Source organism: Watersipora subatra, chromosome 2 (genome assembly GCF_963576615.1).
Source record: "Watersipora subatra chromosome 2, tzWatSuba1.1, whole genome shotgun sequence".
NCBI classification, from domain to species: Eukaryota; Metazoa; Bryozoa; class Gymnolaemata; order Cheilostomatida; family Watersiporidae; genus Watersipora; species Watersipora subatra.
Genome location: NC_088709.1, coordinates 15,390,635 through 15,417,434, shown reverse-complemented (window position 1 = coordinate 15,417,434; position 26,800 = coordinate 15,390,635). Strand labels below are relative to the sequence as shown.

General features: G+C 35.6%; 1 protein-coding gene across 1 annotated transcript in view; it reads right to left on the bottom strand.

Annotated features, from left to right (window-relative positions):
- LOC137387803 (uncharacterized) overlaps positions 1–26,402 on the bottom strand; it is a 38,724-nt gene extending 12,322 nt beyond the window's left edge. Inside the window, exons 1-8 of the mRNA XM_068074311.1 lie at positions 26,290–26,402; positions 22,751–22,849; positions 22,305–22,361; positions 21,286–21,381; positions 12,703–12,913; positions 8,537–8,649; positions 7,863–8,086; positions 1,255–1,388 (exon numbers count right to left, since the gene is read on the bottom strand). Of these exons, the coding sequence (XP_067930412.1) occupies positions 1,255–1,388; positions 7,863–8,086; positions 8,537–8,649; positions 12,703–12,913; positions 21,286–21,381; positions 22,305–22,361; positions 22,751–22,849; positions 26,290–26,397 (1,042 nt within the window). The 5' untranslated portion in view covers positions 26,398–26,402. The remainder of the gene's footprint in view (positions 1–1,254; positions 1,389–7,862; positions 8,087–8,536; positions 8,650–12,702; positions 12,914–21,285; positions 21,382–22,304; positions 22,362–22,750; positions 22,850–26,289) is intronic.
- Between the last annotated feature and the right edge of the window lie 398 nt (positions 26,403–26,800).

Here is a 26,800-nt window from a genome sequence, read left to right as displayed (position 1 = left end):
GGTCCTAAAATTAAAAATCATCTAGTATAATTCTTCTCATAACTTTTCATTATAGTGAAAAGAGTCAGTTCACACAATTACGGTGAGAATAAGTCTCCGTCATTGCCTTGCCGGTCAAAAGACTGGGTTAGCAAGTAGAACAGGCAGAGAGTGGTTCATATCATGTAAAGTTTACCTAAAGCCTGGTTCCCATATCGATTGCGATACTCCGGCGGTAACTTGCGCAGCAAAACGTTTGCGGCGTTAGGCTCGGCGGCATATGTTCACATATAAGCTGCATCGCTAAACATAATCGCGTAACCAAATAAAATGCTCGCTAGCCACGCCGTTTCTATAATGGTGACCTTCACCCGTACAGTGCATTTCGGGAAGGTTTGCCTGTGGTCTTTTGCGAAATTTGAGCAGTGCAAAACTATTACAATGCCGCCGGCGGTACCCGGCGCATAGGTTCCCATTTCACCGCTAATAGCCTGCGGTGCTGTCGCCGGTGCTTTGCGACGTATATGGGAACCAGGCTTAATCGGTAGCTCGGGGAACAAGAACTGCTAGCTCACAGTTATAGCTGCTCGTTATATAGCAAGTTAGGTGGGCATTTGCTACTAATAAAAGAGAAGTACCTTAGTCTTTATGTTTCCGATGTGGGGATGATACGAGTTCGGAATTGCGCACACGACAAGTTGCTGTCCGAGAAGCGTTTCAATGGACACTAGCGTGTCGCGAGGTAACACATGACCTTTGTTAAAAAGAAAAAGAACTCGACGCCAGAGGTCTCGCTTAGCAGCATGCTTTCAAAATAGACACGACTGATGTGTGGAAAATGTTTAAAATGGAATAGCTTGTGCAGCATTCCCAGGTGCCGCTTCCATCTTTCCCAAGCATGAAGCATTCGACAAAAATTTGTGAATAACTAAACTCGCTTAACTTGCAGATTTTAGCTGTCTCCATTTTGTAGAAGGCGAGAAACTTGCGGAATAACCGAGTCATAGAAACATATTGATAGACATACAGAAGCTAACCAATTAGCATCTTCATAGCTTCTTGTCTGCTAGTTATAATTACATGCACACCATCTCTCTCTATTTCCAGCTTGTGGATGAAGTAAACTTGTGGATTAACGGAGTCATAGGAACATAGTAATAGACATGCAGGGGCTAACCGATTAGCATCTTTATAACTTCTTGCCTGCTAGCTATAATTAAATGCACACCATCACTCCCTAAAACAATGCTAAGGTAATCGCAAGTAGGTACCTACCCCTAATATGTATCGGCGGGATTGGATCATTCGCCAGAACACTATTTTTTCGAACCATGTAAGGCATTCTGGGATATTGTGAGAGCTGTTTATTCAGAACAGGAAATAGCAGGGTTCCGCCATGCCGTTTATGTCTACAAAAGGATGAATTTTGTGAGGGATAAGTAGATCTTGTTAGTACATCTATAGAGTACACGTACCTATTGCATAGTCTTAGCTATTGTATGCAAAAGTGAATATTATCATAGCTTCAAGTGTCATGAACATAGTGAATGTTTGCAAAACAATAGAACCGGAGAGCAACAGCATCCGGTACAATTTATATCACACCACACGACAGGTATGGCACCATGTGTTGTGTTACTCATACTACGTAACGCTATTGTACTTGTGATATGCCGATATTCATTCGGCACTTAAATGTATTGATTTATGGCAGCACTTACATGTAAATGTATTGATTTATGGCGAATGTTTAGTACTGATGAAATCAGCCTTAACGATGAAATCAGCCCTAGTGTTAATAAGTACATATAGGAATATGTTACTCGTGTCCAATCATGTTAATGACAAAAAACATTCGCGTTTTGGAAAGCGATTCTTACTGCAACTGATAATAGTAGAAAGGGAAATAAAGTCCTGAAAACACAACCTTGTTAAACACTGTAAAACCAAACAAACAGTCACGATATTGTGTGGAAAATCTATTTATATAGTTTTGTGTAATAGCTAATAAAGCATCAGCACAGTGCCCCTTGCTGAACAAAGACGCCCTAAAACAGTGATATGCGTCACTACCATATAAGAGTCCCCATATAGAAAACTATTTCACATCAGATGAAGAAGAAAAGAAAGTGCTAAATAGTTTGGCAGAAGTGAGAAGCCGATGTGAAAAGATGGTCAGAATGAATATTTTATAAAATAGAACTGAGACAAAAAAATTCTGTCAATACAAATGGCCAGTTCATTACAGACATTTTGAGTAGATTGATTGTCTAGAATGATGCAAGTAGATAATAAATTGAGGGTTGTCTCTCATGCGTATTCATGCCTTCTTTAGTGTTTTACTAGATATTTGTATTTCAGATAAAAGATACCTTTAACTCAGTATGTTTGCCTCTACTCAAAGCTGTTTCCTTTTAACAAGGAACGGAACAATCTACTGCCAGCTTTCATTTGTTTTAAATTTCTAATTCTACCAGAATCGAGGATAAGTTATTTTCATGTTTACAGCTTTATGTGTAGCTGTATACATAAGTGCTGCACTTACTGCAAATAGAATGGCAATTCTTAGTTACACCTAGTTGGTACACTGAATTGTTAGGAGAATGCTATGGGTAGGCTATGCCAATAGCTAACACAACTCTCCCTATGGCACCGAGTTACTACTCTATGGGCCAAGGGTTATAACTCCTTTGACTGTCCATATGGCTGTGGTACAACGTGTTATCAGCGTTGATGTTGATAGCACGTGGTATCATATGGACAGTCAAGGGTGTTTTTACCCTTGACCGTCCATATGGCTGCGGTGCTACGCGCTATCAGCATTGGTGCTGATAAATTTAGCTGTCCAAAAGTGGTTATATTTCAGATATGCCATTCTATTACCTTCCTTAGTCATTGCCTTTTCTACATCTTACTCTTCCTTTTTGTGATTTTGTCCCTTTTTTACATCTTCCCATTCTGATAAAATCTTGTTCTGATATCAATATGATATAATATTTTGTATTACAACAGCACTCTATTATTCTATGAGTACACAAGACTATCAACACCCTCTTACTATAGCTTTATGGAGAGAGCGTAGGAAATAATTAGTAGAATCTTACACAGGTGACTTCTGTATGCAAATATAATATAAAAATAGTACATTTTTTTAGTTATACTAGTAGGTTTGAACTGAGTTGTTTATTTCAATGTTTTATTTAAACTTTTTTTTACTCTGCTACGGGCAAAACTTTATACTCAACTTTTGAATTAAGTTTAAAAATTGAGTAAGATTTTAAACTTGGCCTGCCTACTATGTCGATGAAACTTTCATAAATTTCAAGTGCTGAATCAGCATGTGCTTGAATAAAAAGTGCGATTTTATCACAAGCTAGCGTTGTTATCGCGCTTTTTGAGTTCATTTTTCTCTGCGTTCAGCCTATTAAACATCCTGTAATAAGCTACAAGCTATGTTAAATAGCTTATCTACATTTCATAAAAGACAGATTATTTTGAAGGCTGAATTTAGAGAATAATGGGTTTAAGACACCCGTCTCTATGATTCTAAATCGGGCTAAACATCCCCAACTTTCGTCCCTAAAAAGCTAGGTTACGTCACATATTTATGGGCGGGGCCTGTTGCGTCGATTGCAACACTGATATTGAAACGCTGTAAAAAAGCCTTCAAAAACAAAAATGACTTTGAAAGTTAGTGGACCAATCTTTATTTTGAATTCAAAATCGGAATCAGTGTGTCTGATTTACCTGTGAACAAACAATGAAAGCTGTTTGTGGCAGTTATGGTTTAATGTTGAAAGCTTCTTGGTTATCATTGGAATACACTTGTTTTTTAAACTAATAAATTCGGGCTATTTAATTTTTTATTATAACTTTAAATTGATTAAATAAAACAATTGCAATAGCCTTCCATAGCGAATTTTCACAAAAATTAGGTATAGGGCAGGGGTCTCAAACTCAAATTGCTCCGAGGGCCAAGTGATGACTTCTAAAGTACCTCGAGGGCCGCATAGCCAGAAATTGTTTAAAATTATAAAAAGTTAATAAACAAGACAACATAATAAGAACGTAGTGCTTTACAAACTTTCTAAAATCTATTTATTGCAAATGTAATGTAGTCAATTTAAGTACCGTATTTGGCATATCTGTATTTGGTTAACTTAGGTTTCAGTCACTTTCTGTACTGACTGCTGACCTGGCAGCGTTTTGCGTCAACAAGGGCATCAATATTAGGCTTGATTTTATGAGAAGAAACCAATCTCAGTGTTGCTTGCAAATGTTTATTAGTGAGCTGTGACCTCAGTACAGACTTGTTAACTTTCATGGATGAGAGAAATTGTTCACATGCAAACGTACTGCCAAACATTGCAAGAATCCTTGCAGTAGCAGAGAGTAACCTTGGAAATCTTTCTCGTGAAAGAAATGTGTAGAATTCGGGTATCCCTACTTCTGCATATTTTTGCTTCAAGATAGTATCACACTGGAGTTCCACCAACTCCATTTGCAATTCCTCTGCAATAGCGTCAATTTCTACAGCAAACGGCGTCGAAAAATGTTGAAATTGTGGCTCCAGTAACTTAAAGTCTGCAAAACGCACATCAAACTGTTGAAGTAACTCAGACATCAAATCTGCATATTCTTTCAAGCATTTGGTCTCAACTTTGCCTAAGGAATTCAGAGTTGAGAAATTTGGCCAAATTGCCCTCACCAAGTTGCTTCATCCACAAACGTAGTTTAACTCTGAAGGATTTCACACTGTCGTACATCTGTGTAATACACTGCGTTTCCATGACCCGCATAATTCGCAAATTAGAGCCAATCCGCAAGTTATCCGCGTCATGGAAACGGCATAAATCCGCAAGCTATCCGCATAAATTCGCAAGCTAAGCGAATTTTGCGATCCGCAAAACTTTATCGAATCCATCGTGCTTGCGAATCATGGAAACGGTACTTGCGATTAATGCGCATTAAATTATCGTTGGCTATTACATTAAAAACATTTTCACGCTTCAGTCGTTTTTATTTCGATTTCAGCAGTCTCAATGCGCCAACGTTACGAACGATCGCTGCTAAGCTAAGCGTGACAAGACTGCTTAGCTATTTATAGAGTCATTAATTAGTCTAATACTTGACCTATGGGTCAAGTACTGGTGTTAAATCCGCATTGCCAGGTGTTCATTGAAACGCTCGATTGCTAAGTAACTCAACTTGTGGATCGTTCGAATTACATGTATTTGAAACATGTGGATTATGCGAGTCATGGAAACATAGTGATTGAAACGCTCGATTGCTAAGTAACTCAACTTGCGGATCGGATCGTTCGAATTATGTGAAACATGCGGATTATGCGAGTCATGGAAACATAGTGATAATCTGTTGTTTACCTTGAAGCTTTATGTTCAGTGTATTCAAGTGATCGTAATATCAGTTAGAAAAGCAAGGTTGCATTGAAATGTAGAATCAGTCAGTAAAGGAACTGCCTTATTTTTCATTGTCATGAATGAAGCGATTTCATGTCTAAGTGCAAAGAAACGCCTCAAAACTTTTCCACGACTTAGCCATCTTACTTCAGTGTGATAAATAAGTTCACCATACTCAGATTCTATATCTGCAAGAAATGAAGTGAACTGCCTGTGATTCAGCCCCCGAGAACGTATATAGTTGACTGTTTTAACTACTACATCCATCACCTCTTTCATCTGTAGGCTTTTACTACAAAGGGCTTCTTGATGCAAAATGCAGTGTATACTAGTGAAATTGATTCCTGCTGTTTCAAGGCTGTTTAATTTGCTTTTCACCAATCCAACAACACCTACATTTTGAGAACACATTGACGGTGCACCATCTGTGGCCAAAAATACAAGTTTATTCCATGGCAAGTTATACTTCTCAATGCATTTTTCCAGGGCTTGAAATAAATCACGTTCAGTTGTAGTACCCTTCAATGGTAATAGTTCCAGGAATTCTTCTGTCACATTTAAATTGCGGTCCACACCTCTGATAAACACAGCACATTGTGCGGTATCTGAAGCATCTGTGCTCTCGTCGAGAGCAATTGAAAATGCTTCAAAGTCCATAGCTGTCTCAGTTAATTGCATCTCCACATTTGCTGCTAAATCTGTAATCCTGCTGGCTATTGTATTGGCTGACAAGCTTATGCCTTCAAACAGTTTCTTTTGATTCGGACATAAAATGTCACTTGCAGTTAAAAGACATTCTTTTATAAAAGAACCCTCTGTAAAGGGTCGTGATGACTTCGCTATCATCTCACTTAATGCAAAACTTACTCTCACGGAATCCTTGTTGGACTGGTTAATTTTGGTGAAGAAACTTCTTTGTTTGCATAATGCTGATTTAAGTTGAATAACTTTATCCTGTCTGACTTTGCCGTTGTACGCGTCATATTTCACACGGTGCATTGTTTCATAGTGTCGACGCACATCGAACTCCTTCGGAACCGCTATCGTTTGCTGACAAACGAGACAATGAATTTTATCGCTGACTTCAGTCACAAAATATAAATCTTCCCATCTGACTTGAAAAACTCTCTTTTCATCTGCGAGTTTTCTTTTTTTCGAAACAGAAGACATGGGCACTTGTTTTAAAAAAATATAGTAAAATCAAACTTATACAATGCAATCAACAGTGAGCGATAATAAACCGGATGTATGCTTTGAGCGCTACACGGAAATCAATGGAAAGAATACGAATAAATAAGTAGGTAAGATTTTCGGTCAGATCTAAAAAAGATAACGATTTGTGAGTTTCTACCCCGCAGTTCCTAACTCGGTTTGAAAACTGTGTAGCTGTGTTGGCGATTATATGTAATCAGTAGTACCATGGACGTAATGGATTTATTTAATAGAAATATAACTGTTTTGTAGCTAGACTAATATTTGCTGAAATGTCAGGTTCTAATAGGCCTATGTATTTAATAGAAATATAACTGTTTTGTAGCTAGGCTAATAATTGCTGAAAAGTCAGGTTCAAATTTGTATTGTAATTAGAAGAAAAAGTAAAACGGTTTTGTGGGCAAGCCAAAACCTGCTGTAGTCATACAAAATAACCGTTTTGCAATGTAGTACATACGTAATAGTTCGTAATAATATTATCAATGTACAAGCTCTATTCAAAAGTATACTAAAAACCATTTACAACAACAGTCTACTACAACTAGTCGGTGCAACTAGCATTAGCAGTTTTGTAGTTGCGTAGAAACGACCTTATTAACGCGCAGTTATATTGTAGGCGCCGAAATCAATTTACGTGTACATTCCGCAACCGATTTAGGAATTGCGGCTAGAAACTCACAAATCGTTATCTTTTTTAGATCTGACCAAGATTTTCTCCTGGTTAAGATGGCGCTTTTGCAAAAGTTCAAACACCGGCAATAGAAATGTGTCGCGGGCCGCATGAAATGCCTTTGCGGGCCGCGTGTTTGAGACCCCTGGTATAGGGTATCGCTAGTAACTTGAAACATGTTTCATTTTAGCTGAATAAAACAGCCCATTGGAAGGAGATCTTCAGCTGTACGCTAACCACTAAAAAGCTGCCTTATATACTAAGGTGCATCAGCCTGCACCAATTTTCATTCCACACACGGAGTAATGGTAAACCTCGTCGCCAGCAATCCGGATGAGGAGTCCTCCAAAGAATCTTGTCCATGGATAGTCTTTAAGCAGACCATGTCACAACTTTAATAACCTATCAACTGCTACTCGGACCATCTCTGCGCGGAAGAGGAACTACCGTAAAACCTCTATTTGAACGCCACCTCCAATTGACCGCCACTATAGAGGAAAGGGTTAAAAAATAGAGCGCCATGGCGTTCAATCACAGGGGTTTTTATGGTATATACGCTGTTAATACACCACTCTACTTACATGGGAACAATAAAATCTGATGTCGGCCAGTGATTGTCGATACTGTCCATTCTCAAAGTAGTCGACTCGCTGAGTTTGAGCCATATGGTATCGAAGAAGGAATGACCTTGGCCTAAGAGCGACATACAGAATAGTGTTGGAATTGTGTGTGCAGGAGGATGAGCTGGCCCAGTTGTGCTATTCTCTTGTATACGCGTGGTCATATTTAGGAAGATGTTCATTTCCTGCAGAAGATGAGACAAGCATGAGACGCACAGAATGGAAACAATACCAGATCTATGTTTCCAGACCTGAACACAAAAGAGAATTTTTAAGAAAATGCGTAAGCTTTTTCTTAAAAATTCTCTTGTGTTTCTCAAAAATTCTCTTTTGTTTTTAGGATATTAAAAAGCATAAGCTTTTTAATATCCTAAAAACAAGTGTAAGCGTAAGCTTTTTAATATCCTCATCGTCAGTGGCCAACAGATACAAGTCGATGACAATTTTTTTGTGCAAAACTTCTGATCGACAATACTATTAACTAAACTTCATTTTCTTAAAAAATAGCGTTGATGTGATGCAATGCGTACTGGATACCTTTGCTCTAACTCTAAAACTTAACGTTAATAAAATGTAAGTGGAATATTATTAATATAATAAAGTTACTATGTATTATAAAATTTTATTACTTTTACCTCAAGCCTTAGACCCCAAAGAGAACATAACTCTGAAAGAGCAATGAACACAAGTGCGTGACTGGCTGTAAACGCTGCCGATGCCTGTATCAGCTTCTTTTTTCGGAATCCATCTGAAATCAAATGTTACACATTACAGCGCAGTCAACAAATCAAATGCCTCGACAACTGAAGGCTTCACGCTTAATTCAACCTTGGAAGGCAGCTTTATGCATTTCTGAGATACGATCTGTATGCCGATGAATTTTATAACTTTTTATTGGCATTGGTAATCATCAAAAAAATAATGTTTTTCATCACATGACAAAAAGAAAAAAGTTAAAGGTTGACTTGCAATAAAATTCCCATTACAGTTATTTGTTATCAAAAGATTCACCATGTCTTACTCTGTTGTGTTGTAGGCGCAAAATATGTGGAAATGTAATTACAAGCTCTTAAAAGCTCAAAAACGAACAGTTAATCGCCGCCATCACGAGACCGCCGTAGATTGAAATCAGTTGCCAAATCAGTGCCTATCGCCACTTTCATGGTGATTTTTAAGCTGTCACTTTTCAGTTCTTGTGGAACTGAAGTATCCCTATTACTGAGATGTCTTCGCGTTTGCTGATATTTAGAAAGAACAAAGGCTAAGAATAGTGCTATTGCCACAATATAGCAAAGTAATCTTATCTTGCAAAGTAGCTTTGAAGGCTGTTGGGATAGTATAGTATTTAGAAGGCTGTTTACATTGTCACGGAGTGAAATGTTTAGAATGTTTTGATGACATCTATTTTAAACTACCATCACCTAGGATACTGCCCTCGTGTATGCATATTAATAAGAAACGTAGAGCAGCCAGTTCTGACCAGTTATAACAATGAAACAGATAAAGCATTGTATGGTAAGCTTAATAGTCAGGGGCAGATCTAGGAAAAAAAGTGTGTGGTGCAAAATTTGTGTAATATATCTAGAGTGGGAGAGGGTGTGCGGGGCAACCCCCTTACCTGGCCCCGCGCTAGCGGAACCTTTTGAAATTTAGGCATCTTAGAATGAAGGAGAGGTGTGTTTGAGCCCAAAAAAGTGTAATCATTTATTTGCAGCAAACAACAAGTTTAGAGGTAAAAATTGAAATTAGATATGATTAATTAAATTGGTGTTCTATAATGTTCCTTATACTATGTATATCAAGATTACATGTAAACAGAAAGTTAACAAACAATTATGCAATAAAATAAAATCAAGACAAAATCAATCACAAAACCTCAACAGCCATTTGGTTTGGCTGTGCAGAAGTTAGCCATCATTTCTGCAAACTACCATAAAAAATGTTTCGTAATACGGTATTTGCTACATAACGATGCTATTATAAAACAGACATATTAGGGCATACTTTTTTAATTGTTGTATTGTCGTCGAAAAAAATGATCCAAAGTTTGTTCTTGACCTTTCTTTTGAGACATTTTGCTTTTAAAATTGCTTGTAGTACTTCTTTTGAGAAAGTTGTGGCTCAATTGGGGATGTTTATTGGGACCACTCTTATTTGTTTATAAGCTAAACAAATTCAGGTCAATGTTATTAAAACTGGTTCATTATAACGAGCTCTACTAGGCCGTTTTTGTTCATTTCCTCCCAAAGCAAGTTCTCAGTGAAATGAATTGTAATTTACTAAATTCTTGATGGATCTTTAATCTTTTTTTTAATTTTTGCCATATTTATGGTGGTGCATTTGCACCATATGCACCACAGTAGATCCGCCCCTGATAGTACTACATCATTATCTGTTATTACAAGCAACTCAGACTAAAGCAGGATCTTCACAAGTTTTGATAGCTGTTATCAAAGTATCAATCACATTTGCCTTTTTGACTTTGCTTTTTGCGCGACTGTACAGGAGCCATGCAAAGTTCAAATGGAAACCTACAAAAATAAGGGCAAAAAACTGCTATTATTAATTGTCGACTAGACACCCACTGCGTAAAAGGTCAGGCAACACATTGACATTGTGGCCACATTGTGTCAGAATATTCGGTTGCGTTGCGTGCAAAAGTCATAGTACCGTAAAACCTTGATTGCGCTCTATTTTTCAATCCTTTCCTGAGAGTGGCACTTTATTAGAGGTGATGTTCAAACAAAGGGTGGCGTTGTATTTTTCAAAACCCTCATCAGAATGTTGAGACAAAATTAACCTTTTCACAGGTGAATCGAACGTCGCCTGTATTTTGCTGTCTCCTTTAGTCGGTGCAACATTAACCCTTTTGGATACAAGAAATTGCTAACTTTCCTTCAGTTTGTAGATCTTTAAATAAGTATGCATGAGGAAATTGATACTTTTCTCTACCAGTTGATATCTATTGCTTGTAAGTAACCAACGATGATCTTATAGCCTGTGTTGCCATTTGTTGGAGCTTCTTAGTTTTTATTTAATTTTAAATTTGAAGGCATATTTTAATTTTTTTAAACTCTATTTAGCAAGGTTGCATAAAAGCTTATTGCGGTCATCGATATCTCTGTTGAAATTTGCAGCTAAAATTGGTTTTTTATTTGCAAAAGAACAGGAGTTACGAGTTTTGATCCATTTTAAGCTGAGTTCAGATTACCATGATCATGCTATTAAATAATATGCTATAAATTTATAAGTTTTATAAAAATAATAATCTATCCAATGCTACAAATATATATCCAACAACAAATAAGCAAACCATCATTATAATATACATGCAGCAACCAAAATTAACATTTTAAAACAAATATTAAAACATTAAGTACTACAGAGTACTACTAAGTATTAAGACTACATAGTAGCATATTTTTTATCGTAAATGCGAAAACTTCTTCCCATATGCATCAAAGTACCAAGACCGCATTAAAAAAAGCTACTACATGAATTAGCTCGATACAGTTACTGATTACTTCTATTGTGTTGCGATCAATGATTTTAACGAAAAAACCTAAAAACTTACAAACAGAAACAACGACGAATTAATTGTTACTGATGTAACCAAGTCATTATTAGTACGGGTTTGTGGACACTTTTCTACTGATCACTTCCTATTATGGGTTCGTATGGATTATGAATCGACCAAATAGAAGTAGCATTTAAATAGAAGTGATGTTCAATTAATGGGTGGTGCTCTATTGTTCAACTCTTCTCTCGTAGCGGCACTCAAATAGAGGTGGCGTTCAAATAAAGGTGGAGTGCAAATAAAGGGGGGTGATCAAATACAGGTTTTACAGTGACCCAACCCGAAGGTTTGCAATTGAACAAGTTTGGACATGCTCAATTCACGATGAACCATAGCTGGTTCACCACTTGTCTTCCATAGCCTCAGTGCATCACAGCTTTTTTAATAGCTGCTGTTCTATTGGTATGACATGGAAGAAGGGGACGCCAACGTAAATTCTACATTATTTCAGACTAATAAAAAAGAACTATTAGGCTAAGAGCCTCTTAGATGAATAATTTGATGCAAAAAACAAACATTGTGGACCAGTAGTCCCCTTATCAAATGTCACCAAAGTGAACGCTATGCTTTAGAATTGTTTCAGCTGCGAGATCTTTTTGCAGCACATTCCTTACCATTAGGTGAATTGACAAGTCAGGCAGTCTAAGCCGTTGTGAAACAAGATGGTGAAAAAATTATTTTGATTACGTTCATTTGTTTTTACTCAAACTGACTCAAAACATAAACTACAGTTGATCTGATGTATGTACAAAATAAGGAGTTGTCTTTACTTTGCGATTTTGTACTTTGCCTAATCAATGCTGATCATCATTAACTTGATAAGTGAGAGATCATAATAGTTTAACTAGATGCTACCGAAGTCTGCATTCAATTAACCAACTCATTAATAGCAAACACAAAATTTGTCTCATTTTTCTCGCTAGCGGTATATTTCATCGTGATTCAAAACGCAATGAACGGAATCGCACATCAATATAAAACAGTATAAAGATCCAACAATGTAATTTTCTGTGTTCGGTAAAGAGACACTCTTTGAAAACGTAGGTCATTTTAACGCACAAACACCTTGGGAGCTCGAGCTCATCCATGTGTGCCTACCCTAAAGCTTGGCATCTATCAAGTTACACCACAAGCGCATGTCGAAATACCTCATCAACTCGCAGGCGCTCACAAATAGACGATTAGTACAGTATGAACACAAGTTAAATAGCCAAAACACTTAACCTGCAAGCGCCACGAGATGTAGCTCCGTCATATAAAGTACAGACAGAATGTCCAACAAACTTAAGTTTCCGTCTTCATCAAGGTCAACATCCTTCATAATCTTTCTGCAATTGGCCAAGCTAAACTTTGATCTAGTTGCTGACGAGAGAAGACAGGACATCTCTGTGATCGATATGTAACCACTTCCGCTAGGGTTGGCTTCATTAAACATCTAACAAAGAGACACATTTCCAGTTTACAAAAAATTAAAGTATTGTAACATCCAAGGTGTTACATGACAATAGTGGGAATTGATAGGGTGTTAACCTTATGACAATTTGTGAATGAGTTTATAAGTTTAAATCATTTAATATTATAATATACTATTTAGGTGTTAAGTATGCATCGCCGTGACTGTACATGTGACAGTTGTTAACGATACATCTGCGCTGAATGAAGGCATATGCAGCTTAAAATTGACCAATAGGAAAGTGTGATTGTTTCTTAGCAAATATACATTCATCGGATATCTCTGTTAGCGGGACCAATTTTGTTTGGGCCTATTTTTGCCAGCTGAAAGTTAATTGTTATGAGAAGGTGCCCATGGTTATTACCGCTTGCTGTTATGCACTGTATTTTGTCGGTCAATACTAGAAGTAGAAAACCAAACGTAGCGAAAAGTTGGTATTAAGATAGATATGAACATTGCTATCACCAGTCATTGCTATTCAAAGCAAATTAGACCATGAGACAAAAAAGTAATAGGTGAGCCATATCCTAACTTGCATCTTTGATTTTTAGATGGAATCGTCCAGCGCACACGCAGACAAATGGCTGCTCTAAATAAACTGTTGCAATGCTTGCTTTGGTAGAAAGGGCGCTTGCTGGGCTCACAGCCAACTGTTGGCATACCTTGTTGACTCCCCTTCAGAAAACAAACATATTTGTCACTATAAACATTGGCAGAGTTTTTATTTACTGTCACTAACAACAAAAGATCCTGCTCATAAAATTCAGATTTTCTAAGTGACTTGCTGCGCAAGAGTTCATCAGAAAATTCCTTTGTTCTACTTGTAGATCGTTTAGTGAATAAAGCTTCAAGTTTTAGGACTGAAAAATACGCTTCAGACTGGATTATAACTCAGGACCTCTAGTTCTAAAAGCAACGAGCTTACCCCAAGCCACTTGACCTACTGGCAATACAATGGATTAACTGTGCTCATATTAATTACATCGGTTAAAATACGCGTGAAGCATTTGGGAAATTTCTATTGGTTATTACTAGCACAGTTGATCATTTCGGTAACGTAACGACCATTAAAATTGCTTCAAACACGACTATTGTACAGTAAAGATTCTATAGTAAAGATATAGACTACTAGCTTACCAGCTCACTCAAACTTATTGAGCAACTATTTTATTACCCGTGCAACGCTAGGCATTCACTTAGTATTTGCTATATGCTCCAATATATGACAGATTCCCACAGACAAAGCAAATATCGGGACAAGATTAACTTCCTATGTCAAGGTTCGACGGTATATGCATATGTATTTGTACTAGTACTGTATTTTGTTTAAATAGATACAGTAATACTTTGAGATACAAGTTTAATGCATTCTGGGAGTGAGTTCGTATGTCAATTCACTCGTATTTCAGACCATTTTTTCCTATATACAATGACTAAATACAAATTAATCTGCTACCCCTCTGAAAACCGCATACAAACCGAATATTACAATGGAAAAACATGTTTCAATTGTTCTAATTCACCACCTATGCTTACAAAGTACCAAGTGCCTATTTAGTGGTTATGATCTGCAATAAAATGTGACATCATGATGTATAGTACTGTATGGAGTTGTCACCTTCGAGACAGACGGTAGCGGCTAATGGCGGCATGAGAGAGACTTGATGGCAACACATTTAGTAAGCTACACTTTTGTGACACTACTTACCATAACATAAAATTTCAAGTTAACTTAAACAAATTTAACTTACTTAACTTACTATGCACACACTTCAAAATACGTTGTAATCTTACACAAAACTTCATTTTAAATTTGTTTTAATTTTCTTTTTTCTTCCGGCTTTTTTGCCTCGCTTTTAGACTCGCTTTCACGTTCACTGGCCTTTGTAAACCTCTTGATCCGATGAGAAAGACCAAGCGATGCTATTCTTGTAAATGGCCTCTCACATCCTCTCACAGCTGGTGGCTAGATCGAAAACCCTTTCGTACGCTCGTATTCTCAAATTTATCTCGTATCCCAAAGCAAACATTTGTTCGGAATTCTCCACGTATCACAAATTTCTTGTATGTTGGGACAGTCGTATGTAGGGACATTTGTATCTCAAAGTAATACCGTACACACTTGCATGCTCATCGAAAGTTCTAACAGGAAGTGTGTCAGTAAACTAAGGGGCCACCTTCAAATGAGCAGGAAATCCATTTGCAGTCAAAGCCAACTGATTGGAGACAAGTGCACTCCAGAAAGCCAAACTGTGTTATAAATTGTAGCAATCCGTTACTGTTTTTGAAGCAATGAATCTTCTCAAAATGTCTGTAATAAGGGTTGATTCATTTTTATCATAATTGCTTTATGATTGGTTGACTGCTCTCAAGCCCACATTGCAATGTTGTAAACAGGCATGTGGAAGCATGCATACTTCAGATAGCCATTTAAAACTGCATTCACTTTAGAAGAAACAGCTTCAGATGGCCTGATAATTGTTGTTTACGAGTAGAAGCCTGTGATTCTTACATAGCATTTTGATGACTGTTTGACTTAGCTCACTGATGCAGTTCAATAACACTTTTCACTGTTTTTTTACTTTGCAAAATCTTATAATGCTAAAAATGCTAAAAAGAGCATTCAGACTAATTGCAAATCTACATCATATTCCAGCATATCTTATTCCTACGGAAAATCTTTCCAAATCTTTGCATCTTCTTACCTATGGTAAGTGTTTATTCTACTTTAGTTGAAAGTTTCAACATCTTTCATGGTTTCTGTCCTCGTTTTTCACATGACAATTACAGGTTTTCAACTCATTTCAACTTAGATGGTATGAACAAAGTGCACACAACATCTAACAATTATTTTAAAAATATTAATGCTAGCTGCCTTAATCTTCTAAAATCATTCCAAAATCTTCCAATTTTTTTACAAAAATACTAAATTTCAAAACTGGTATTTGAAAGTCAAACATATATATATATATATATATATATTTCAGCAATATCTAAATAAGTAATATATATTGCTTATTTAGATATTGCTGATATATATACATGTATATTTGACTTTCAAAATACCAGTTTTGAAATTCAGTATTTTTATAAAAAGATGTAAATGTATTTGAATTTGTAATGCATAGCACTACATGATGCAATTGCTGGTTATAGGTCGCATACCATTAGTGACAGTAGCAGTTCCGGAAATAGTATGACAAACAGTGATGAAACAGCTTTTCGTAATAAAAGGATAAAGTAAAATGTTCCCCCTACATGGTTCAAGAAGTGGTGACAAATATTTACATAGATAAAGGTTAAGATAATGCAGTACTAGACGCGTACAGCGGGTAAAATAAAACTTCCCGAGATATCACCTACAAGGAAAAAGCACCGAATTTTAAAAAAGTTTTTATTCCCAAATTGTTTAACTAAATGTTTACTATGAGTAAAGAACTGTGATAAGAAATTCATAACTATTTTCAGAAACCTATAAGAGAAAATGTAGCAGAAAGAATGGTTTGTTTATCTTATGTATTATTCCGGTTTGTTTTGAGCAGATTTCAACAGTAGAAACCGGTATTTTCATTGAAAGATTAAGAAGTAGTACTAATATTGCATGAGTTCCAAGCATGCCTTAACGCTCTTATAGAGCTGTTGTCTAGCTAAGTTTCATTGGTGCCACAAAAATAACCTATATTTCAGCAACATCTACAGTCATGCACAAAAGTATGGAGCCGCCTCTAAGGTATTTGCAATTCAAACTTCAAATTGTTATGATGCAGCTTAGAATACAGCTACATTTAAGCGATTGCTATATTTCAGCAATATCTAAATAAGTAATGTATGTAGGCTAACATACATAACATTTGTAGGCTAACACAATGCACTTCCTTTGAAAATATTTATAAATCAACAAAAAATCCTCAATTTGGCTGCCAAATAGATGTTTTGTAGGTGAACAAGTATAGCAATTCTTAATCATTCCAATTCAATAATAGAGGTATACATCAATATACAGCAACAGCTACATTGTTATTTTAATAAAACTGAGCAAAAATGTAGCATAATCTCACAATCTATTAATATTATTGCAAAAATACTTGTTAACACAGCATTAACTAATATTAACTGTTAATATATGTTAATCATTCATATGATGATAACAACTGTTTACACGATGTGAATGTATGTTAATCGTTTACATGATGTTAATATATGTTAGCCATTTACACAATGTTAACATATGTTAACTATTCACACAATATTAACATATGTTAACTGTTCACACAATGTTAACATATGTTAATCATTCACACGATGCTAACATATTAGCCACTCACATGATGTTAACACTATGTTAGCCAAGTAAATGATGTTAACATATGTTAACTGATCAAATGATGCTAACATGTGTTAATCATTTACATAATGTGTTGTACATCATTTTTCACATGATTTTAACATATGTAACTGTTCGCATAATGTTAACATATGTTAACCATTTTCATGATATTAACATATGTAACTATTCGCATAATGTTAACATACGTTAGCCATTCACATGACGTAAACGATCCTAAATTCTACAGGAGCAGTGAATCAGTTTTATTGACCATATCTTTACTAAATCAAAAGTATGCATAGTTTTTAGTTCTGAAACACATTAAATTTGCACCTGGATTAAATTAAATACTGAAAAATGCAATGTGAAACTTTCATGGACTGAGTTTCTAATAAGCAAGTTAAACCTAATGCTGCCTGTTTTCACCGCCCCATTCATTTGAGAATGTAAACTAAATAAATAATTTAAATCACCATTGATAACTATTAGCTGGAAATTTAGTCTTGAAGTTCCATTTTTACACAATAATTATAAGCATGTAACATGTTTAACATACAACCTCCATTTGTTCAACATAGAAATACAATATATAAAAATGATATAAAAGCTTGTAGCATGAGCTAAAATTAATTTTTCCAACAGACATTAAAACAGGTCAAATGGATTCTGTTGCTCCAAAACAGGTTCACACACAAAATTTCGGCTAAGATTCTCAGTCAATAACAGGTTGGTTGAGGAAATATAAAAGCAACAAAAACGTCTGATCTCATTACTTTACAACTTAAGTTAACAACAAGTAACCCTCCGCCACTAAAATTTCACTGAATAATAACATAATTACCTGTTGACAGAGTACTATTGGTTACAACATGTACAAATCTATATATATATATATTTCGTATATATAATCATATACCAAATAATTATTCATTGTAATCGTAGCAAAACAGATTATATTTAGCCATTACTTGCTAATGAATTCACATTCACATATAAATACTTTTACAGTTTTACTTTTCCTCCTAATTTATTTCAACAAAACACTTCTTTCATGATATGTAGTCTGAAAGTTAGAATGGCAAATGTCGTTATATGTTAAATAAAAATAAATTTTCTGTCCAAAGACTTTTTTATTACCCGGGCAATGCTGGATAGGACAGCTAGCGGTTTTTATAAGAAAGGTATGTTTCTAAGTTCAAACAATTTTATTATTCCAAATTTTTATTTTTGTTGGTCAAATATAGCTACTTTTCAACGTACACTCAAAAGTCAACAGATGAGTGAGCGCTTTTAACAGCGAAGGTATGAATCATGATTTAATTTGTGGTTTGAACAGGAAACAGACGATATTTGCATAGTTTCTGAGCTTGACTCGGTGCATATGTTAGTTACTTACAGTTGCACAGTTTGTCAAATTATGATGAACACAGAACATGTTTACACGTTACAAGCTACGACATTGTTTTTAAAAAATACTTTAGAAATTAGATTCTCTGTCATAGGATGTTTCTAGCTTGAGCACCACCGAGTACTTTGATAAAAATGTAATTATTGAGAAAATCATTTTTAATTTTTCTCTTTGGTACGAGTTGCAGTATTAACCTTAAACATATACTTGTATAAGCAGTACATCGTAGAGAACTGTGCTTCACCCAAGATATTGTCAAGTTTTTGGGTAAAAGTAGCTTTTTAAAGTTATCAATACAAAGTAGAGCAACTCTCAATTCATAACAAGCCGTCATCTTTTGTGGTACAATTAAATTGTCCAGTATAACGAGAAAAACCCAGACTATCAGAGTTGTTAAATTACTATCAGTTGAATAAATGAAGATGATCGCTATTCATTGTCAATTTGTAGTTGCCTTCTTTTCCACAAGGACAGCAATGCATAGCTCTATGTTTCCATAGAGCTATGTCTTCTTATTAAAAATTGTCACTAAATAAAAACATGATATTTTGTCAAAACTATATATTAAATAAATATATGTTTCTTGTATATGCTCTTTGACAGACAAAGTGTTTCTACTGTTGCTAAATTTTCCTCTAGTCCCCATGAGTGGTTTTTGTTTGCTGCTTTTACAGAGTTACCATTACTGTAACTTCCACAGTTTAACATTTGAAAAACCAATTGAGATACCTTTTACAGTTCTTCCCACCAGAAACATATATACATGTACCACAGCTATAAACTCATCTGCAGTCCAGAAGGTGCTGTGTGTGATACGGGCTCTAATGCCTTGCATAGGGCTATGAACATATAAATTTAAACTGCTGTTTGTAACACAAATGTCATCGAAAAAACGTTGATACATAGGCTCTCATGCAGGCAAAAAAAGCAGTAATTATACTAATATACTAGCAGCATGCCCGGCGCTGCATGGGTATTAAAAATCAGCTTATAGGCAGTGATAGCAATGCCACACTTATAAACTCAGTTTATAAACAAAGCCACTTGCCATTAGCCTGGCACATTGCCAATGGCTAATTTAAGTAAGCTAGTTATGGTTCTTACTCATACATAGAATGACGTTGCGCCGTAACGGAGAGTGGTAGCGTATTTTTACCCAGATGGCGATATCTTATATCAACGATAAGACATATATTGCCTAAGAATCCATCAATCTCACGTAGTGCAATAGTTTAGTATATTGTCTGGGGAACGGGAGATTTCGAGATCAAATCTTCCGTGATACGGATTCTTCATTCCAAGATTTTGATAGCTATAACTGGACATACTGAAGGACAGACACACAAACTTTGAGATTTCTATATATAAATAGAAGAAGTAATAAAATAATGTTTATAAAAAAATTAACCCTGAAATATCAACTAGGATTCAGCCAAAAGGTTGCCATAATATTTGTCGCAGGACAGTAACTACAGTGAGCAATTTGGAGACACCTGGGGCTGAGTCATCTATTGTTGCTACTGACCTTGACATACCATTTTCATGACCTTTACTGTTATTACTTTAATCTTCATCAACTCACAGTATGAGATTTCACAGTTTGGATTAAAACTGATTGATCTCATGAAGTGTTATGGACCAACTGATAAACATCCTAACTTAATATTTTAGCAAAGTCAAATTTTGGAAGATCAATCAGATTCCTTACGACGACAGTCGCTAATAAACTGACATAAACATAAGTCAAAGGAAATTAATTTGATACAATCGCTGCAATAAAATTGTAGTCAAGAGTGATTGTATTAAAAGAATATTGCTTATGAATAAAGTTTGCTCTAAACGAATGATTGGAAGCTTGCTAAAGGTGCCGCTACAAAGCAATAAATATAGACGATTTACAGGCAAATGGTAAAATATTTCCGGCAATATAACTAAAGGAATAAAAAGTAATATAAAAATGTAGAATTTCTAAAATTCGATATTCTAGCTACCAACCCTGCAACAGCTTTTGCATGACCTCTGCAGTTATTACTCAGACTCCCTTCAATGCACACAGTGAGACCTCACAGATTGGATAAAAAGGTTACCTTTGCAAAGTGTTATAGACTAACTAGCTTTACATTTGAACCAGATCAATATTTTAGATCATCGATCAGAATTCGATAAGTTATTGCAACTAGATAGACAACCCAATCATGTTGAGCAAACACCTTTTCGCTTTACTACAATTCAGTGGGTCACATGACAGCTGAATGCACACAACACCAGCTCTACTGCTATACAATAGAATATGTGGGAGTACACAGGTGCAAAACAATTGTCTAAATGGTCTTTTAACTATAATTTAACTGTTTACACTGACATGTATACGCGTGAAGAATTAACTTGCACCAGATTTCAGTAGATTTTATCAGAAAGTATCGATATTTTCTATCATTTTCGACTGTTTTTGATGTTTGAGGTGGTCTGACTACCAGGATGTTTTATGATTCAAATCGACAAAACTTGATCGTAGTTAAAACAAAGTGCTGTAATGTTAACATTTCTATAGAGTTAGCACAGTAACAGTATGCACGAATAACTATATGGCACAGCTGCAAGATATTAAAATTCACATACGGCATGTAGGAAGTCTCTCTCTTCCTCGTTGAGTTGATCATGAAGGTTAGATAGAAAGCCGATCCTCTGCTTAGTCAGGGCGGGAAGGGTGCGTCTCTGTAAATATTTAATTTCAAAAACTAATAAAAATATCAAGTAGCATGCCTGCAATGCTTTCATATATGATTTCAAAATAGCTATAAAAACTTACACACAATTGAAAAAAATTCCAGATTCAAATTCCAAATTACGAATGACACATTATGAAACAGATGATTAAAAGATTACAGAAGTCTTAAACCCTAACAGGCACCTTCATTGTCTGCCATGTTTTAGATAGTGTCTGTCAATCTATAGGAATTCTTAAACAGTGATTCAGCTTCCGACTTGCCACAATTGATAAATTTAATTCAAACTATCCGGAAGCGTTAAACCTTATTCATCAATTTAATTTAATTTTTTAAACAAGATTTAAAATAATATGAGTTTAATTCGTTTACTGAACTTAAAACAAAAGTATGTTTTCACACACATATGGCTCTCATATAACATTCTAATCAGTAATTCATCACTTTTCCTCGAGTTAGTCAAGAGCCACCTCCCCCCCTCAGCGATAAGTAAAAGTTAGCAAAATAGATACTAATATCTAATAAAGTCATTCGCTCATTAATTATAAGCATTCTCCTTTTTTTTTAGGTTCATCAGGTAATTTTGAGAGTTGAGGATGTTTAAGAAGCTCGATGAAGGGTGTGACAAGCACTTTGCAATTTTACAATTTACAAAAAGTAACAAGAAAAACAGTGAACCGTAGTGACGAAGGATCCCACAGGGCCAGAATATGAGAGTGATTTATATATTTTCCATATTGTAGCTTTTTTGTTATTATTTATCAGAAATTTTTTAAAATTTTTAATGAATATTGTTCACCGTATTGAAGTCGCGAAAGATAAACCACAAAGTAGGTAGATTTCACTGTAATTCAAAGTATAGCGAAGATTCTAAACTATAGGACAGGTTTAGGAGGCCGAATGCTCACATACCTTCTTCCTGGGAGCCTTGTGTGTAGTTGATCGCCTCCGTATGGGAACATCCTGCAACTGCACATAAAACAAAAAATAAATGAGAAGCGATTATGCTAACATCTATATTTAGCCTGTGTTCCATATTTACGCAATACAACAAAGTTGACTCATTGCTTTGCAATTTACAAGTTTTCATTCCTAAATATTATGACACGATAAAAAGCAAAATTGTTATAATGGGACATTTTAAAATATAAATTGCTGCATACTCCACAGGTGCGAGACAAACTCTAAGGAAGTTATCTACTTTCTACCAATGAGAAAAGTTGCCCAACCCCTCGACCTACACAGTTCAATACTATTACTAACTAGATTACCAGCCGACGGTTTAATGAATTAAGTATCTTAAATTAAACACATGGAATTCGAGCATACTTAGAGGGTAAACCATTCCATTTACTCACATTCTCTGGAGAGTAAGACCTCCCAGGAGTAGAAATTGACGTGCTTTGAGAAGAAGAAATAGACGACCTGGCAGAGGAAACACCAAACCGAAGAAATTTCTACAACACAACAAAGTAGAGAACGTGATACTTGGAAAAATGAGAGGCTGCAACTGACAAACATTCTTTGAAAGAATAAAAAATATTTAGTAGTTTTATTTGTGGTAAAACTTCACAGATTTATTGGCTTCACACAAAAGTATTGGCTGACTGCGCTTCTTATTTGGCCCACAAGCGAGACAGACACCTCGACTCCTATTCCTTAATGGTTAATTAAAGGAGACGGAACAGTGACGAAATGTCAGCATTTCGCAGAGAAGGTTAAATGTCAGACAGTGTGATGTCAATGCTGTCAACGATGAAACAATTGCTAACCTTTGACTGCTGGCATCATAGATATAGTAAACCCTAGATTGGCGAATAGCTATCATCAGATTGGAGCAAAAGTGAGGCCTATAATTGGCTGTTGTTCTCACGACGTTACGTCGTAGTGATGTGCATCACAGCATCGAAGCCTTCAATTGAGCAATAAGTTTAGCAGTTAAGGGTTTACTATATCTATGGCTGGCATCCATGCGCCGGGCAATGACAAACGCAACTTATTATCGTCTTTGCTATATTACCACATTGTCTTTTTCATATCGAAAGGCTTCGTAAAACTATGTTTAACATAAACCGAATACCAGTAAAAAGTAAATCCTATGATCGATGTAATTGTGGGTGCCTTGTTATCAAACCTAACCTGATGGCTAAGGAATCTGTCTATGACTCTGTGAGGCAGGCTATTATTACATGCGTGTCATATCAGTATAGTCCAACCTTGACATGTGAAATTAATCTGATATTTGCTCTGATATATCGCAAGCGTCATGTTGGAGCAAATACCGAGATAAGAATATATTATATTATGTTTAATTTAGTTCAGAGATAAAATAATGATAAGTATTTCAAGTAACTACATCAAGCATAACAACAATTGCATTATATAAATATACTAATTTCAAGCGAAATGGAAAACCATCATAATGTAGTCCTTCGCCGTGCTCGCTTGTATGAATAATTGTGTGGACAGCAATAACAAGCATAGTTGACAACAATTGAATTTTCCATCGAACAACAAATTAAACAAAGCAAATCTAAGATTATTTTTAGCCTAAATACGAATATGCTGTGAGTTAATATGGGATTAATATGCTGTTATTCTTAGAGTGTTAGTCTCCAATGCGGAAAGTTGCGAGTTCGATCCCTGTACAACGCAATTTCTTTTTCCGGCCGCTAACCGTGACTTTGGAAAGACGGACATGGCTCTTATTATAGTAAAGATTTTTTATGTATGCCCAAGTAACATCTTTGAGTATAATTTGCAAATAGTAAGCTTGGTGATGCCCAGATTTTTTTCATTTTCAACCAAATAGCCCTCAGGTGGGTGTTAAGGAAACTGGCTCTCAGGAACAAAACAGAGTTTAGAAACCAATAATTTTTAGCGATCCGGGAGAAGGCACAGAGCATATCCATGTGAAGTTTGGATAAAATCAGCCAAAACACGGAACCGCATAGTGATTACGCAGACTAACAGACCCAGACACAATGACAAAGCGAATTTAGTAACAGAGATTATCAAGTAACTATTCCAATAACCGTTATCCTGAAAACAAATAACTAGAGCCAATAAGTAAACAAAAGAGGTACAAAATGATTGCATCTTTTTGAAGACATTCCCGCCAAAACACAGTTCCAAGTATCTAACACAAAGAACGGGTATTGCAAAAGTGAACTTATACGAACTTGCACATCACACCCTGTCATATCACACATATCACACCCTGTCAATCCTATATTTTATGACCAATGAGTGGAAGCCATGGATAGCTGTAGAGGGCTTGTCTAAAGCAAATAGCAATAACACAAAAAGACACGACATAAAGAAAAGTTGTCAACAGCCTGCCTTTGCTGATAGAAACTGGGTTGGTTAACTAACAAAGACAACCCTTAACCCGAGCGGCTGTTAAAAATTGGCAATTGTCCAAAATTAATACAAAGCTAAAAGGCACCTGCCAAAGCAAGCACCTGCTTCTTCATTTATAGCTAGAGTTTCACAACGCTTTCGTTACTTCTCTGAATTTGCTTGGCTTCAAAAAAGGGCCTGTTGATCAACTCGTCATATTCTACTCACTTCACTACCATCACAAGAACTACATATAAAACTAATAAGAGCATAAGAACAAATACAACTAATAAGAAATTGTGTGACAAAGTAAGTTTCTTAAGCTTATTCACAAAAGACAAAAGTAGACACACAAATTAGAATCTAAAAACCAAAAATCAAATTTAAAAAGTATGCTTTTAAGATTTACAGATGAATGTGAAAGGTCAAGAAATTGATCAATTTGCCCCATTTGACAAAGACAGAGCTAAACTATTCGGAATAATCCATCTTTGGGAGTTGTCTTTCCTAAGTTCAACTCAATTTTAAAAACCATTATAGACTATATTCAAAGTGGATTGCATTTTAAGCCTACAACATATAAGCTTTGTATCTGTGTGCTTGCCTAACTGCCCACAAAGATTTGAGCTCTGTAAACAGCTCCTTGTAAAACCGCTTTTTTCCAATAAATCTCGCATAAAAATGCATTACTCAAACAAGCAAATGAGTTTTTGTAGTTGTTATTTTCTTTAAGCCCTTTTAGCCAAAAATTTGCAGCATCTCCGATAAAAAATATCATTTTTATTGGATTTTTTATTTCATTTGATTTCATGAACTGCTACCAAAAAATTACAATCCAAAATATCTTGTTTTAAATAAAGACAAAACTACTTTGATAAAATCTTAATGTTACATTCTGTTTTTGTAAAAACACTACTTGGTTGGTTAGTAATCAATGCCTCAGAAAACATTAAAGTTGTAGATACATTTATTTCGGACAAGTTTTCAGACTTTGGCTCTAAAGCACTGCTCATATCTATTTTATTACTCAGAAAGTTATACTTTCCAATGTTATTGTTATAGTGAAATTGGGAATAGTGTTAATGCGAAATACAGTGCATTCATCTTCTTAATTCATAGAATGCACCGGAACGACGGTAAAATCATTAAAATTAGCTGTGAATTTTACAACTTCAATAAATATTTCAACAGTGATTAAACACCAACAAGCTTGACTCGCAGGGCTGGTTATAATTGCAACAGCACAATTGACAATTCACAAATAACAATAGCTAATTTCCTCGATAAATAGAAAGTTTGATATATCAAAAATAAACAAAGGGACCCACTCTCACAACCAACTGGATTATAATTGCCTTCTACATCAAAATTGGCAAAAAAGTACAAATTAGAGTAAGATGCAACCAGCGAACTCTCTCCATACCAGAGACAATTATTTTTTGTGTGAACCAGACCATTCTCTGATCAGCAAATAGATCTTATAACAGAGCTCGTATAAACATAACTTCACATCATTCTACTTCCTGTTTAAAAGAGTAAATATTGCTTTACCCACCTCCAAGTCCATTCCTTGTAACATTTCTTCTAAGCCAGGATTGACAATGCTTGAATACCTGACGACACTCGAAGCCCTTTGGGAGCTATAGCGTCTGGGAGGAGTCATGTCCACTTTAGGAATAACCATCTCATATGTGCATGGAAAGTAGACGGAACCTGTCTTGCCTTTTAGCTGTGGATAGTGGGCATGGTCAATGCTCCTTTAAATTCACAGAAAAATGGTGTGAATCCTCGAAGATATAGCGGCTAAGATGCGAGCATCATAATGGTAGATGATACAAACTGACATAATATAAGGGTTGGTATTAATACTTAGGGTGTACATGGATTTAGAAAAATAAAATCAGTATTACTAGTAGTACTACTGCTACTATTACTACTACTATTACTACTACTATTACTACTACTACTATTACTGCTACTACTATTACTACTACTATTACTACTACTACTACTATTACTACTATTATTACTACTACTATTACTACTATTATTACTACTACTATTAC